The 17,090-nt window shown below is 47.9% G+C and overlaps 1 protein-coding gene across 4 annotated transcripts in view; it reads right to left on the reverse strand.

Moving 5' to 3' along the window:
- The window catches only part of Eva1c (eva-1 homolog C), a 90,132-nt gene that overhangs the window by 44,109 nt on the left and 28,933 nt on the right, over positions 1 to 17,090 (reverse strand). For 3 of the 4 annotated variants that reach the window (XM_019205185.2, XM_033768188.1, XM_019205187.2), the window contains 2 exons: positions 7,576 to 7,772; positions 4,714 to 4,837 (listed from right to left, as the gene is read on the reverse strand). In XM_019205185.2, coding sequence (XP_019060730.1) covers positions 4,714 to 4,837; positions 7,576 to 7,647 — 196 coding nt within the window. In that variant the 5' untranslated portion in view covers positions 7,648 to 7,772. The remainder of the gene's footprint in view (positions 1 to 4,713; positions 4,838 to 7,575; positions 7,773 to 17,090) is intronic. The other variant, XM_033768189.1, reaches the window with a different exon arrangement.

A 17,090-nucleotide genomic window follows, 5' to 3' on the forward strand; every position in this document is an offset into this window, starting at 1 on the left:
TTTTTTTTTTTTTCAGTCCGAGGGGGTTGAATTTAGTGGCACACCGCCACTGAGCTACAGCCCTTTTTGTGTGTGTGTTTTTTTTGTTGTTGTTTTGAGATAGGGTCTTGCTAAATTAAATTGTCCAAGTTGAATTCAAACTTGTGGTCTTCCCCTCAGCCTCTACCCCCAGCCCTTTCATTTTTTTTTTTTTTCAGTCCTAGAGGGTTGAATTTAGTGGCACACCGCCACTGAGCTACAGCCCTTTTTGTGTGTGTGTTTTTTTTGTTGTTGTTTTGAGATAGGGTCTTGCTAAATTAAATTGTCCAAGTTGAATTCAAACTTGTGGTCTTCCTGCCTCAGCCTCTTTGAGTGCTAGGAGTATAGGCATGTACCACTGTGCCCGGTTTGTAAGCTTAAAAAAAAAAGAAAAAGAAAAATATTTTTCCCTTTTTAAATAAATCAGAATTTAAAGTACTTCACAGCCCCGATGTACTGAACCTGGAAGCTTAAGAGCATGGTGCACCATTGAGAATCTGCTGCTTGAGGTTGTGATCGGATGGCTGACTGGGGCCAGAACTGTAGGAGAAGATCCTATTGCATAAGGCTGGTTTAGGGAATGATCAGAACCCGAAATTCACTGTGTACAATCCCCAGCACCAAAAAATAATAAAATTAAATTTAAAAATACAAAGCATGGTTTCTACTGAATGTGTGTCATCTTTGCACCACCGTGTGCCACTATCCTAAATTGGGGACATTCGTACACATCTGCCTATTAGCAATGGCCTTTCAAAGGTGGCGGGAGGGGGTGGCCCGTCTGGATAAGAATGTTTTATTACTGGCACTGCTTGAGATTGCCAGTGCGTGGTGGTAGTAAAATGCAGACAGACGCTGCTCTCTTGTACTCTGTTTTAAATTCTGCACAGGCAAAGCACCCTGCCATGCACCCAGGACAGACCACGCCACTCACCACCTCTGCCCTTGGTACCTTACTGCCTTTCAGTCCTTCAGAGCTTTGGCAAGAATTACCTTAATCTGCTTATTGGGGCAACAGCTACCAGTGACTGAGCTCACTTCCACAGTAAGCTCTGGGCTGAGCATTTTCCCTAGGACGCTGCATATTTACAGTCTTCTCAACACCCCCGTGTGGAAGAGGCGTCATCTTCATTTACAGTGGAGTCCCAGAGCCTCAGAAGACATCCTTGTACTGTCCAGATCACACAGCGACTGACAGCAGAGAGGGATCCGATCCCAGAACTGCCTAAATCCCCATCTGATGAAACCAACATCCCCTGAAAGGTTGAGATTTGAGGAGTCGAGGGAACATGAATCACACTAAGGAAAAGAGTTCCCAGTAAAGACTGGCTAGCTCTCCAGGAAGCCAACCAACCACCCTGATTTGTAGCACTTGCCAGTTCCCCTGGTGGTTTTACAGGACACAGGCAGAGCTGGGAGAGAGGTGCATAATCGCTCTGCACATTGCGGGGTGCAGGGTAGATCTAGGGTGACACAGAGATGGAACTGGGGAGACAAAGAAGAGCCCCAGGAAGTAGGAGGGCTGCAGCTAGAGACAGGGGATGTGAACAATGTCTCCCTTCCACCTGCAAAATTCGGAGGCCTCAGCCTGCCGTGCCTCAGTAAGTTCCGCAGGGCTTTGGCCCCACCTTTTCTCCACAGGCAGCAGGGGTGGTTCCATGACTTCATTACACGCTGCCTTATGGAGATGCAACCTGGCAGACAGACTCCAAACCCGCTCCTTGGCCATGAGGGCACTGGATCCTGCTCCAGCTCTCCAGCCTGGGCTCCATGCTGCCTCTCAGCCCCAGTCCTCCCGCCTTCTTCCCTGCCTGTGCCAGGCGCTTGCCACCTCCAGCCTCGAGACTCAGGATGGGCTGCTCTTCCTGAGTTCTCCCACCTCTACCCCTGCAGTTTTTAGCGGCAGCATCACTTGCTCAGGAAAGTGCTCCAGAACCAGATGGAGGTCAGTGCCTTCTACGAGCTCTCTGCGTGGAATCCAGTGCCTCTGTGGAAGCCATGACCCATTCCAAATCTTGCATGCGTTTCTGTGATTCCACCTTGAACTTCCAGTCCCGCTAGGCTGTGAGCTCCGGTTACCACACCTGGCTTCTGTCGGTGAGCGTGTGTTCCATAAATGCACTCAACTCCCACACTGTGCTGGGCTCACAATGGTGAGCAACGGAGTCCCTGCCATCTGCACACTTACAGTTTTGATGGGGTATGTGTGTGTAAAGTAACCCACAAGTCACAAATGAGCAGCGTAAGTCCAAATGGCGAAGTGGCTTTCATCGAAAGAGATGGTGGCAGCATGAGAGCGGTGGGGTCTTCACTATATATTTTTGGACAAAGTACATCACCCGAGAAAGGTATTCTCTGGCTGGAACCTAAGCAATGGTAAGGAGCAAGCGATGGAAAAGTTCGATAAGTATTCATTGAACGAGCGGTGGAAACTGCTCTGGAAGGGGTGTAGGAAAAGAAGAGAACCGCCATTCAGGAAGCCTCTGTGGGATGTGAGGTTGCTTTGTATGCAAGCCCTGGCTCAAGAGCTGTACACGGCAGGTGCTTAGTAAGTGTTGGCTGAGATGAAATTAATAAACAGCCTAAACCGTACTCTGTGGAACGAGACTGTGGTCCCCCATGGAAGGGTCCAAGGGCTACAGTTTGAATAAAGTTTGTCCTCTCAGAAACTCATGTTGCAGTTTAATCCCCACTGCAAGGTATTAAGATGGTAGAAATTTAACCCAGCTATGGTGTTTAGCAATGGGGCCTTTGGAGGTGTTTAGGATTAAATTACCCAGGTACAGCTCCTATGACTGAATATTGGTAGCTTTACAAGGAGAGGGATAGAGACCAGTGGAGGTGCGCGCGTGCGCACACAAGCACACACACACACACACACACACACACACACACACACACACACATTGTCTGCTTCTCACCATATGATGCCCTGAGCCACCTTAGGACTCTGCCCCAAGAAGCCCTTGGCCTTGGACCAGAACTATGAGCCAAAATAAACCTCTTTTCTTTATAACTCACCCAGCCTCAGGTATCTCATTATAATAACATAAAATGGAGTCATACACAAAGAATCTGCCAGGATTGCACAGATCTCTTAGGGATTGATGTCCCTAAGAGGCTGGGTTTTTTCCCCCCAACATTTTACTATAAAAAGCTTTAAATGCCTAGAAAATGTGAAACAATGTCACAATACGCAGTCATATCCCCACCACCTGGATTCACCCACTGCTACCACTTTGAACAAGGGCTGCTTTTGAGAGGGCTATTCTTTTTCACCGTGAAGGAGGGAAGTGGAGGACAGAAGGGGAAAGAAAATGAAGGCAAAGCTCCTGGAGGTCGAGGACACAGTCAAAGGCATCTTGTGCTTGAGATGCAGCTGCAGGAGGCACACAAAGAGTACGGAGACACGGAGGTGATTTTCCTAGGCCCGGCAACTGAGCCTGGAGTTGGTGGGGCCGCCGGTGGCTCCCAGGGGAAGGTGGGGCTGGCTGCTCGGGGGTGTCCTGGCCCATTTGTGGGCATTTGTGATTGTGTGTGCATGCGGGTGTGGGTGGGTATATGTGGCTGTGTGTGCGTGAGCATGTGCAAGTGAGCGCGTGTGATAGCCTGGACGTGTGCGATCGTGTGACTGTGTTTGAGGGTGCATAAGGCACGTGGGTAGGATGGTGTCTGCGTGCATGATAAAGTGCGGTGTCTGTTGGGTGCATCGGGAGTGTGTGGTTGTGTGTGCACCCACATGGATGTGTGACTGTGAGTGTGTGAGTGAGGGAAGGCGTGCACAGTACTGGGTACAGCTCCAGGGGCAGGTCCAAGGCATCTGGGTGTGGGAGAAGCCTGGATTTTCACTGAAGGGATCAGGAATCTCTCAAGTGTTCATGGTGTCCCCCGCTTCCAGCTCCTAGGCCCCATTTCCAGGGAACACTGAGCTTCCTGGATGGAACCAACCAGGAACAAAGTGCAAAAATCAAAATGGCTGGGTTGGGGTGGTGGTGGGGGAAACTAAAAATTACTATCCTGCGTGTTTTGGTTATGTCATCATCATTTTCCTCAACACAGTGTTTGTGAGTGTCTCCTGCTGCAGTTACCTGGGGTTTCTCCCGGACACATCCTCTGTACCTGGAAGCTAATTCTCTCACTGAACAGTGATGGCTTCTGCCTCACAAAAGTGATCCCTTCTGGTTCTCTCAAAACCAACGTGCCACAGAAATGGCAACGGGCGATGGAGAAAAGTCCAGGAAGCAGAATGAAAGAGACTACTCTAGACATTGTCCTTTCACATTCTCCTCAGGAACAAAGATGGCTAACAGAACGTAGTCACCAGAGCCAGGAAGGGCGGAGGCAGCTCATAGGCACCTGAGGCCGTGGGCTCTGAGGACATTCACGAGGTTGGTCCCCAAGGAAAAATCAAACCTTCCAACAAGAGTGCCTCCAAAGAGCAGAATTAACTCCTCATTTTGAGGGAAAGTAACTGCAGTTCCTCACAACCTCTACTATTCTTAGCATCAGTACAACTGAGTTTCATATATTGGGAAGTGGTTTAGTTTTAAATTCATGGATTGAGGATGCTCATCCCCACCTTTCTATTAAAAGTTTCCAAATTGGACAAACACCACGGGTGAATAGTTTTCAGGAGTGTCAATGAAACCAGGACCCAGCCCAACACCACACTGTCCCCCCTCAGAAGTTACTTACTAGGTTGGCACTTAAAGGAGACCAGGAGGTATTTACTGCGTCCTGGACAAAGGTCAGGTCCAAAGACACGGCTATTGACCAGGAGGTGGCAGGCCCGCTGGTTCTGGCATTCATCCAGCACCTTCTAGAAGGAAGGAGGGGTAGAAAAGGGACAGGCTTGTAAACTATACACAGTGTCTACCAGACCCCCAATCTGGACTGCTCTGGGCCCTGAGGAGTGGGCTGCCTCCCTGTCCAGCCTGAGCTGGGAGGTTGGAAGTTCATATCTGAGGCTGATGGGCTTCCCCTTCCCACAGGGAGAAACCCGATCCAGCAGAGCCAGTTCCCAACCGGCCACAGCTGGCACTATTGTTGATTCTTTTGGCAAAAGTGTCACATACAGAGGCTCCAGGGGACATGGGTGAGGTCCTGTGTTACCTTTGAGTGTCAGACTGGAGGGGACTTTGAGGAGGGGCCCTCACTTTAGAAGCCAAATAACAATGACCACCGGGAATCATAGCATAGGTCGTCACCCTTAGAAATGGCCCTTCCCAGTCTCTAGGGACATTCATGAGGTTGGTCACAAGGAGCACAGTGTATGGGGAGGAGTCCTCAAGACCCCATAAGTCTTTCCAGCTCATGACCAGTAGACAGGTCAAAAACAAGCTGATTCCTACCCTGACCAAACTCAAGGACACAGGGCCCATGTCTCCCTTGTACAGAGATTCCCTTAGTAGAATACTGACACATTGTTAAGCATTTGACCTAAAAGCTTACACACACACACACACACACACACACACACACCCTGGTTTTTCCAAACAACTCCCTCACTTGTGAATGAATCTTCACCTTGGAAGCTCACAGAGCGTCCCACACTGGTTCCCAGAAAGGTCCAGTCTTATTATTCCAGCTCCTAGTTTCCAAACAGAAACCTACTTGGGATGAACTCAGAGGTCCCAGGTTGGTCCTGGCAAAAATGATACCATGGGGCCAGGAATTTAGCTCAGTGGCGCCACTGCCTGCCTCGCCAGTGCAAGGACCTGAGTTCAATCCCCAGTACATAAAAAAAAAAAAAAAAAGATATCACATACCGTCAAAAAAGTTCCATAAGTCTACTTAATACTCTAGGACTGGACTAAGGAAGCCCCCCCCACTAGACCCCAGAGTGGCAGCCAGAAGAGGCTGTGTCCAAACTGTCACAAGCTGGAAAATGCCGAGAGGGACTTTCTGTTGACATCAGCCGTGGGCTGGGTCAGTGGCGGTCACCTGTACGGATGTCAACCTGTCCTCTCTCTACCTTAAGCACCGCCCCTCTGAGGAAGCACCTTGCCTCGGCACCTGGTAGTTTCAAAGTCATAAAGGAAAGGGCCTCTTGATCTCTGGATAAAAAAGCAGTGCGTGGGGATGTTTCTGGCAAACAAGCTCTCTGAACACCATCAGAGCTGTGTTCACAAATGCTAACTTGTCAGCCTAATGGAACATCCTCTTCCCCCGGGGGCACCTGGCTGAGGCAGGGACTCCAGCGTGCCAGGAGCTCATACTTTCACAGAGCAGGAGCTTCTGCCCTTGGGGCACTGGCCAACACTATTCTGTTGTGTTTAGCAGGGCAGCAGGAAGTACGGGTACAAGGGATGAGGCAGGACAGTGGTGGGGAACGGGTCAGGCGCACAGGGATGTCTCTCCTGAGCAGAGCACCGAGAGGAGGCATCGGGCTAGGGTGGGTCACACAAGGAAACGAACCACTCGCCTGCCTCCTAAAGAAACATGTCTGGAAGCCACGTTAAGGAAATTCATTCAAATGCACTCTTTCTGACTACTTGACGTTTTCACAGATCACATAGCTACCTGAACACAAAGATTCTTGGAATGACAGTAATAAAAAAGCGTGAGAAACAGAAAAATCTTCACATGTCATATTATTTTTATCTCTCTTCTTTGGACTTTGGGAAGAACAACAGAGTATTAAAGCTTCTTCTATTTTTCCTTAGTCCTCTTAGTAAATTTGTCTTTATCTACGTTTCTTATGGCAGACAAAATAAAACTGACTTCTAATTTAACACCTGCTCTAAACACTCTACCTTCAATGTTTTCATATGGGATTTAGGAGGCATTAAAAAAATCTAAGACCAAGTAATTCAGTAATTTTGGCCAATTAGTTAAATGTTGAGGGGCCAGGGATGGTGGAATAGTTGTTTAGGTCATTTTCAAGCCATGAATATTCTAAAACTATTATTAAAATGTTAGTTTCATCTTTTCCTCTACCAATTCTTTTCCCAAATATGATCCCCCAAGTGATTTAAAATCCCTTCCCTCCAATTCCTGGTTCTATTTATAAGAACAAATTCAGCAGAGGCTGCTGAAAATAACTCCAAGTGAGAACAGCATGATTATCTACAAGGGGGGAAGCTAATGATAGTCACTGACATTATTCTTTCTGAAGTCCACTGTCTGAAAAGTTGGTTGTGACTTCATATATCTGCTTTACAGGTATAACTTGTAGTTTGCACCAAAGAATTCCCACAATACACCACGCTAGTGTATTTGTGGGAGGTGCAGGCCTGGTAGTTGAAGCCCAACACGGTTATTCTTTGCTTCACTGCCAGAAGGTGTTTGCCTATAAGTAAATTTATGTTGCAGTCGTACTAGGGTGGTCTCCAATAGGTAAGGATTCTATTTGCACTTGTAAGGTAAAGAATCCTTTAAGACACAAATAACAGCTCGCTTTCAAAATTGGTGATTTGTATGAATAGTTGGGATGTTTTTCATGGATCAGGTTTGTTTCACAAATATATATGGGAAAGTGGAGAGAGGGAGGGGGAGAGGGGAGAGAGAGACAGGGAAAGAGCCATTTGATCACAACATATCTACAAAAGTTAATACCTGCAAGGTGGTGGGTGCCACACAGTTTAAGCTGTCTTCCCTCTGGGAGTCAGGCTGCTGGGAGCTACACATTTGGTAATCTTGCCCATAAAATGCTGATTGGACACTTATCGTAGAATGCCGAGGGCACTGGAGATTCAAATGGTCCCCATCACAGGCATAGGCGGTGTGGTTTTGCAGGAGTTTGGTTAGGTAACCTGGAAAATATTCAGCTGGGTTACAAGAAGCCCAGGAACCCACCAGTCCTTCGCAGGTTTAGAAGCAGGAGGACATAAGTGCCCCCAGAAAAGGGGCTGCTGGGTCTGGAAGATGTGGGGTGTGTGCTCCGTAAAGGGGATGTAAAGAGATCCCCAAGTGAGGCCCGGAGTTGGGGCTGCAGGAGGAGGCAGCTGTCATGGCTGGGCTGGGAGCCTCGCTCTGGGGTGGCCCATTGTGAGGCTGGGAGGACACTTTCCCCTTCAGGAAGCACGAGGGGGTTGGCCAGGAGCCACAGAGTGATAGCTCCTTTCTAAAGCAGGAAAATAGGCTGAGTGGGTGTCCTTAGGCATGTGGATGCCTGTCATGAAGGAGACTTGCATTCCCTGATCTCCTAGGCCTTCCTGGAGGGAGAGATGCAGTTCTACCTCAGGATACCATTCCTATTCATCGTGGCCCTGGATAGCAAACCAGGAGGGGCTCTCTGGGCTGTGCAAGGCCTGCCGGGAAGACATGTGCTATGGTGGGGAAGGGGAATGATGCTCTTTGCTGTGGACTGAATAGTGTTCCACAGATTTGTGTTTACCAGGAGCTTCAGAACAGTACCTTATTTGGAATGAGAGTCACTACAGATATGAGGCCATACATAAAGCAGGATCCCTAATACCATATGACTGTGTACTGTCCTTGAAGAAGAGGAGGAGACTCGGAAGGAGACAGCTGTGTGAAGACTGGAGAGATGCATCTACAAGCCAAAGGAAACTGAGGGTTTCTGGCCACCACCGGAAGCTGGAAGAGGCAAAGATGGATTCTCCTCAGAGCAGGGAGAGAACAAGGCCCTGTCAACACTTTGATTTCTGACTTCTGGACTCCAGAACTGGGAAAGGATAAATTTCTGAAGTGTTCAGCCACCCAAGTTTTAGAAATCTGTTGCAGCAGCCAGGAGACTAAGCCAGGCTCCCAATTCCGGCTTCTTCAGATGCTTCTCGGGCAAGTTGAAGAAGCCGTGCTGGGCCTGAGCTTTGAGGAGCTCTGAGGAGGAGCAGGCAGGCCTTGGGATCCGGACCATTTCTCAGAAAGGAGAAAGGAAGGTTCATCCAAAACGTAGATTCCTTCCTCCTTCTCACACCTCAGGAGGTCAACAGCAAGGCTGCTGGGAGCACTGCCAGGGACTTTTTGGTGAGGTGTGTGGGAGACACGGTTGGCAGCCAGGGGCCTCTGGAGGGAGGAGCTAGGGAGAGGAAGGGCCATGTCAGAACGCCTGGATTCCCACACCGATGACCCGTGCTTCCTTTACTTCTGCTCAGTTTCAAAATCCTCTCGGATACATAATTCCTGGCAAGAGTCACCCAGGCCAGCTCCTAGGGCTTCCAGGAAACCCAGTCTAAGAGACCAAAGCAGTCCGGCATGGGGTGGTCCCATTCGCCCATCCACAGTGTTCTGAGGAAGGAAGGCTGTGAACAGCTACAGGCAGGCTCGGCCCAGATCTGAGCTCCACTTCCGAACTCCTTTATTTCCACCCTTGAAAACTGCAGGAAGGATGACAGTGAAAGCAGCCACCCTGAGTTAAGTTCACTTAGAGAAGCAAAGCCAACAGGAGCAGGAGAAGAACGTCTGGCACCAATGTGAGTCCGAGGGTCCTCCTCGCCCAAGCAGCACCATCACCCTCACAGCGCACCCTGCCAGACGGAAACCCCCAAGGTCCTGGGCTGCAAGGTCTCCCTGTAGGGAACCCAGGTGGGCTCTGCTTGGTCCCCTGGCCTGCGCTGGGCCATCACCTATCCTCACGCTCTTGTCACATGGTCCCACCCCACCACAGCACTGGCTCTCTTGGGACCATTTACAGCAAAACGCCCACGCACAGGACAGTGCAGCAGCCTACGCCGCCCACCCCCACCGCACATCCTATCACGATTTTGCGAGTGTCATTCTGTAGGCAGAAGCTCAAAAGGTCAGGAAGGACAACTACAACTGCCCATTCATTTAAGTAATGTGGAGCACTTGAAAGATGAGTTTTGGATAGCGAGTGCAAACATCAACCTGTTTAGAAAAGGTTGGAAAGTGAGTGGAAGTTGGGAAAATCAAAACGGTTCTTTTGATAGGAAGGAAAATGCCTCCTAAAGGGGACCACAGGTCTTGACTCCGAGACTTGTGATCGTGCTGCCTTACACTGTACCATGATACACTGCAGGTGTGATTAAGCCAGGGGTCTTTATGGAGAGTTTATCTTGGGTTATCCGGAAGTGCCTAATCGAATCACAAGTTCTGAAAGGGAGACAAGCATGAGGGTCAAAATCAAAGGCGCGACAATGGAATTACAGTTGGATTGTTGCAGCCGTGTATCCGAGCATGTAGGCAGCTTCTAGAAATGGTAAAAACAAGAAGACAGCCTGGCCAACACCTTCATTGGAGACTTTGACCTCCAGAACTGTGCGCTGTTCTACGCCACTAGGTTCGTGATAATTCGCCACAGCAGCCACAGGAAACCATTTCACATAAATGACTATGACAACAGCCTGATGAAGATAAGAGAAGTGAGTCTATAGGGCTGTAGTTGTAAGAACTGATGTTCAGGGAGGAAGTTTTAAATGGCTGTGGTTGAATTAAAATCGGAAGAAGCATACACATACACGAGTGTGTATGTATAGCTGTATGCAGGTGAGTGCTGGGTGATCTGTATTATTTCTTCACAAGGGTTGAGGCCAACAAGTTTGAAAGTGAGTATTGGCAAGAGACTACTCGAAATGATGGGCCATGGGCTCTAATGTAAATACAGGGAAGGCAACAAGCACAGGAGAGGCCCGAGGCCTGGAGGGTCAATTCTGCCGAGTGCCGGCAAGGCCAGACGGCAGCAGTCACACCAACAAGCTGGAGGGGCAGGAGGTTGTACCCAGACGTCCTCTGAAGGCAGAGCAACTGCAGGTCATAAGAATGTCCAGGAGTGGCCAAGGAGTCCAGGGGTGGATGGAGAAGTGACAGGGTGGAGAGGGAAGATGGGCTCAGGATCAAGTATACCCCAGGATGGAGATGGGATGAGGTTGCAATGGCAACCTTCTAGCAAGACTGGCCTTGAACAAAGCACAGATGACAGATGAGCTGCCCCCAGGCTAGTTTCCTCTGCAGTGTGTGTCTGTTTCCCCAATGACCAAGCCCACTCTTTCCAGGGGGCTGAGCCCATTCAAAGACCCCCTTTGCTTCCCCACACCTTGGTTTCCTGGCTGGCTCAAAAGAGAACATTAAAAAGGAACGAAACAAAATACTAGCTACTAATGTGGCTTTTGGTTAATAGCTATCTGGATTAAAATTTCCATTATATCAAAAATGCTTTCTTTCTTTTTGGTTTTTTGGTACCAGGGATCGAACTCAGGACCTTGCACTTGCGAGGCAGGTGGCAAAACCACTGAGCTAAATCCCCAGTCCCAAAATGCTTCATCTCTTATAGTCTCAGCTAGACATTGTACAGTCTAGCTCTGTATTTATAGGCAAGTATTTACTATCCTAAAAGATGAAAGTACACACTCTTAAAATGTGAGGTTATGGAGTCCAGTGTAGCCTGAGACACCGTGGTGATCCTGGTTAAAGAGGGGAAAGGGGGAAATGGGAGGTCATAGACTGTGTCCTTCACATAGTTCAAGGACCTGAGAAGAGCCGAGGATGATCTAACTCCAAGAGCTTCTCTCCCTGCTGAAGACCCCCATTGTGGATTCTTCTACAGCTACAACCAGGCTGGAACCTTTCTCAAAAGAAGATCTTGAAAGGCTTGGATTGGGAAGATATGAAGAGTAGTTTATTTTTATTTATTTATTTTGGTTTTTTGAGACAGGGTCTCACTACGTAGTTGAGACTGACCTGGAACTCACTATGTAGCCCAGGCTGGTCTCGAACTCACAGCGATCCTCCTACCTCAGCCTCCCAAGTGCTGGAATTACAGGCATGCGGCACCATGCCTGGCTTGAAGAGTAGTTTAGATAAAGATTATTATGTGTTCATTTTTTAAACAAAGAGGAAGAGTTCCTGGGAAATGAGCTCCATGAATGTGACCATTAGTCATGATATGTCAACTTGAATGGATTAGAAACTGCTAGTAGATTAATAAAGCATAGTGCTGGGAGTGTCCATAGATGATTGGCATGTCCATCAGCAAATTGAGTGAGGAAGACACTGCTGGGTTGTGCGTGGCAGAAACCAATAGGCTGGTAGCCTGGACAGAATAAAAGGGGAAAGAAGAAGGAAGCTGCCTCCTTCTGAAGAACTACAGTCTTTCTGAGAGGGTCCATCCTTTGTTGCCATTGACTCTGGTCTCCAAGTCTCAGTTTCTTCAGCCTTTCAACTAAGACTTGTGATCCCAAGTGAGCTTTCAGGCCTTTGACCTCGGACAGGTGCTGCAACCTTGATCCCTCTTGTTCTGCAGCTGCCATTTTAGATTAAGCAGCTGCTGGATCTGTGGCTCCCCAGCATGCAGATGGCCATTGCATACTCTCCCTCCTCCAATCTCCCTCCTCCATAAGCCCACCTAACAATCCCTGATGTATTATACATACGTTTTCTATTAATTCCGTTTCTCTAATCGTTTCTCAGCCTTTGGCTAAGATCAAGTTTTCTCTAGAGAATTCTAATAACAAGTCCCTAAAGAGCAGCAGGAGCACTCCTCCATCTTCAGAAAAATATAGAGAAGTCATCCTTGGGATCGTTCTCCCCGTCACACTGACAGTGAAAACTCATTTGCATGCGGGTCTAATGACTACAAGAACGACCAGGATGATGGAAAGAACTGACTTTCGACGAATCATGGCAAGTGTGCCAAAGGGTCCCAGGGGAATAGCAGGTTGGGGCGGGTGGGTTGAAACAAGGTCAACCTGCTTCTCCACAGGATTTCTCTTAGGTCAATACGCCAGGGTGCCAGGGACTTCCGGAGCCTGAGGGTGATACACATATTGATCACCCCCCCACCCCCGGCAGCAAGCATCTGTGGGTTCAGGTTAAACACATTCTTTTCTCCTCGATTTTTTTGTTAGTATATTTTTGCAGTGCTTACTAAACACATTCATCACGGCTGAACTGTCACAGACACATATCGCAACTTAATCCTTTTCACTTCCCCTTCCCCTCCCCACTTACTTGTCCCCCCTCTCCCCAGATCTCCTTCTATCTAAGAATCAGCTCTTTGACTCACTGATCCTTTGCACTGGTTTGTTTGTTTGTTTTTGTTTTCATTTCAATTTCATGAATTTCCACTCCGATCTTTAAAATTTCTTTCATTCTATTATTTTCAGATTTGGATTGTTCTTGTCTTCCTGGGACCTAGAAAGGTATCATCGGGTTACTTATTGGGGAATATTCTATACTTTTATGTGTGCATTTACAGCTATAACCTTTCCTATATAGGTGTTGGTAAGCACACATTGTTCTTAAGAAAAGATTCGCTTCATCTCTGCGTAAGTCAGCACCAAGGCCTATATTTAAGTCAGTAGATTTCTGAGTCCCCGATAGCTTCAGATCTCTACCATGAGTGAGCCACTAACAGTGTCAAGACTGAGATTCAAATTGGGACTAGGGTGAAGGACTGACGCTCACCTCTCAGAATTGGTGTCCCCAAGTTTTGTTAGGAGAAACAAATGATGAAACAGACAGGATCATCTGTTATCCACCATAAACCACTGCATAACTCTAAGGTGTTACTATGACGTTGTAAATTTCGAATAACACAAATTAACATAGAGCTCCCACTGGGAAAACGCTGAACAACCTGTTTCTAAACGAATTCCACTCTTAATCAGCCCTCTAGGCTCTGGACAACTCAGAGAAACACAGCCCAGTAACTGCCCTCATGGTCCAGAAATGCCACACTGAGTTTGTGAGGGAAAGGAGTCCTCCCTTCTTTCTCCTTTTCTCCTTCCCTTCTTTCTTTTCTTCCTTCCTTCCCTCCCTCACCTTCCCTCTCTCTCCCTCACTTCTTTCTTCCTTCCTCATAATTAAGGACTAATAATATTTAGAAGAGACCAAATAGTCTGTGAATTCTTTGCCCCTTTCTTTTCTGAATCCAGGGACTCTCCAATGAAATCCAAGTCTCCCGATGGTAGGAGGAGCCTGAGTCACTCTGAGAATAGGACACAGACGCATCAGTCTCTGGCCCTGCACCCTGTGCTGAAGTCCCCCAACCACCAACGACCAATTTCACAACCTTACTTCTGGGAAGAGAGTGGAATTCAATTGTTATATCCTCACTGCCTCCTCCTCCTCCTCCTCTCCCTCTTTTATAAAACCCAGGGCACCCTGGTTTTGTAAATACTGTAGATAAGAGAGCACACCCTTTTTATTCACAAATACTCATGGTGTCTCTACATGCCTGAAGCCCTTTTCCAGAAAAGGGTGGTTTTTCTCTTTTGTGTTTGTCAAATTTGTTGAGAGCAATGAGTCAGTGTTCCTAAGGCTGCAAGAGAGGCCCCATGATGGGTAAAGAGCCCAGAGCTGGGTAGCAGACACTGGGAGCAACAAGATCAAAAGGTGAAGTTAAAACTGGGGTGCAGCAGTTCAGTAGTACAGCATTTGCCTAGCATGCACAAGGGCCTAGGCTCAATCCGCAGCAGCACAAAACAAAATAAAGAAGTGAAGTTACACCTGAGCTTAAGTCCTTTCTCTAGACTCAAGTCTAGACCAAGATGCTGAACCCGGAGGTCAATGATGAAGAGAGCTACAGCCATCAGCCTGTTTCTTAGATATTTGAGAGAGATCACAAGGGATGACGGTGACAAAGACAGTGATTGCTGTTCCGAAACGATGAGCTCAGATCCCCAAACAAACCAAAGGAGGAGCGAGATAACCTGAGTCGAGACGGGACAGAGGCAACCTTTCTTTTCTGAGTGGGAAAGAGTACGTTTTCTAGCACCCCACCTTGGCATGAGCGTGGGCCAGCGGAAGGCTCTGGGCCGTGGAAGGAAGACAAGTGATATTTGCCACTTGCAGGTTTGGCCCTTGAAGCCCTGCCCACTCCTTGCTCTCTCTGGTCTGCTGTCCCATGTGGACAAAGAACAGAGCGAGGCCACAAAGTAGGGGAGGCACAGGACAGATGGAGCCTAAGCCCTCAAATGACTGCATAGGGCACAGCCTCCCCGCTTTTCCAGCTGCACGGGACAATGGCACCTGATGAGTACCCCTGCACTCTGCCACCTGGTGCCTGTGTTACGTGGAAAGGCAGGAAGACATGAGAAGTACCAAACCCCTTCGCCCAAAACCCCTCATTGGTTTGTATTGGTGTTGCCACCCCCATTCCACGTGACCTCCTACCTTTATTGGGGGAGCCATTCTTTGAGTTAAAACCTTGCTACTGCAAAGCTACAATTAAAGTGAATTAAATTAGTAAGGAGATAAAAGGGCTTTGAGGTCTCACTCATTAGCCTCCCTGTCATACTGTTTACCATGCTATGATGCTACTTAAAAATGACATGAGCCAAAGTGGAATCCATGGGCTCTGGGGGCACATTCATGGGGCGTGCTCGCTGATGCGTGTGGGAGAAGAGGGGGGACAGAAGCAGGCTGTGTGGTGCTCTGGAGACTCAGCCCGGATAGGAAGTGCCAAAGAGAGAAATGGAGGCAGCCGGCTCCATGCCAGGGAGGAACTGAGGCCCTGGCACACCTTACATCCATGCTTACCTGGTGCATTCAGTATCGCCATGGTAGCTCTGTTTCCTCCTCCATAAAATGGGGGATTTTTGCCTACTTTAGAGTTGATGTGTATGTGAAAAGAGAAGAGCATGAGTTTACTTATGTTTGAGAGTCCCCCGGGGTCCATGTGGTGAAATTGAGGCATTAAGAGAGTGGAAACTCAGTCCGATTGCAGTGATGGCTTTTAGATTAGATAAGGCAATCAGGGTGGAGCTCCTGAGATTTAATACTGATGGCCTTGTACAAAGAGAGACCAGGCCAGGTGCAGTGGTGCACGCCTGTAATCCCAGCACTCTGGAGGCTGAGGCAGGAGGATCACTGTGAGTTTGAGGCTAGCCTGGGATACACAGTGAGTTCAAGTCCTGCCTAAACTACGTAGTGAAACCGTGACTCAAAAATAAAAAAATAAGGAGAGAGACCAGATGATGTAGACAAACATGGATGGTCCTTGACCTTAGACCAGAACCAGGAACCAAAACCCAGCCTTTTTCTTTATAAAGTTCCCCAGCCTGAAGCATTTTGACTGGAATAATAACAATGCACGTTACCAATGTAACGAGGGAATGAGGAGGCAAAGAAATTGGATGGAGAGGGGACCCCCAACAGAGAGAAGGGGTTGGCGTTAGGACTGAGATATCTGGGAAAGAGTGGGTAATGTTTGCTTTCACATTCTATAAAACTACCTCAAAAGAAGGGCTCGTTTACACGAAGGGGATTATGCCATGAACCATTTGCCCAGGTCTGAGGGTTTGGAAACATTTCTTGCAGGAATGAACACAATGCACCCTAAAAAGAATCAGCTAAGTGCTTAGTTGGACCATTCTGCTGGCTTCTGCTCTGTTACTTTTGAGCTCCGAATTCCTGATATCCACTTTCCAAGCGCCCCTCCTCAATAAATGCAGCTATGCTCTTTATAATAAAGCTGCCTGGTTGCCTTAAAACAAGTGATTCTATTTGCAAAGGCACAAAACTATAAACTTCCCATCCATGCCATTGTTTCAAAAGCATTTAGCGGGATCTCAGAGTGTATGGGAATAAAATCCTCTCAAATTCCTCAATAATGGGAAGAATAAACCTGGAAATTGTCTGCAAGATTTGAGAATAAAGCCCTGGCTCTACAACTTTTCTGTCTTAGGAAGTGAACATTACATTTCCACATCTTCTTCTGGGAGTGCCACATGACACCATTCTCTGCCCGTATACAGACTGTGTGCCCTTGCCCTGAACTTCGAGCTCTTTCACTTAACGTTGGTTGTTAACTTGCTCAATTTGCCCCTTATTATTTTGTCTCCCATCATCTCCTTCTTCTCTTCCTACACACTGATCTGTGCCCTCTGATTCGTCAAGCCCCTGCCCTTTTCATATAAATTTTAAGTGGTCTTTTTCTGCACAGGTGCCCACACGTGCATGATCACGCATCACTAGAAAGCAAGGATATGATCTGAGGACCGCGATTAGGCAACTTCACAGCTGTGTGGACACCACGGCGTGTACTTACACAGACCCAGCTGGGGGATCCTACAACACACCCGGGCTATCTTACAATCGAGCAATCGTGCTGACTGAAATGTCATTGTGTGGCATGGGATTGCATTCTGTGTGTGGGGTGCAGATCTGCCACCTGGAGTACAAGGCTGTTGTACTTTTTTTTTTTTTTT

Source organism: Fukomys damarensis, unplaced genomic scaffold (assembly GCF_012274545.1).
Source record: "Fukomys damarensis isolate Sample0158 unplaced genomic scaffold, DMR_v1.0_HiC HiC_scaffold_24, whole genome shotgun sequence".
Classification (NCBI taxonomy): domain Eukaryota; kingdom Metazoa; phylum Chordata; class Mammalia; order Rodentia; family Bathyergidae; genus Fukomys; species Fukomys damarensis.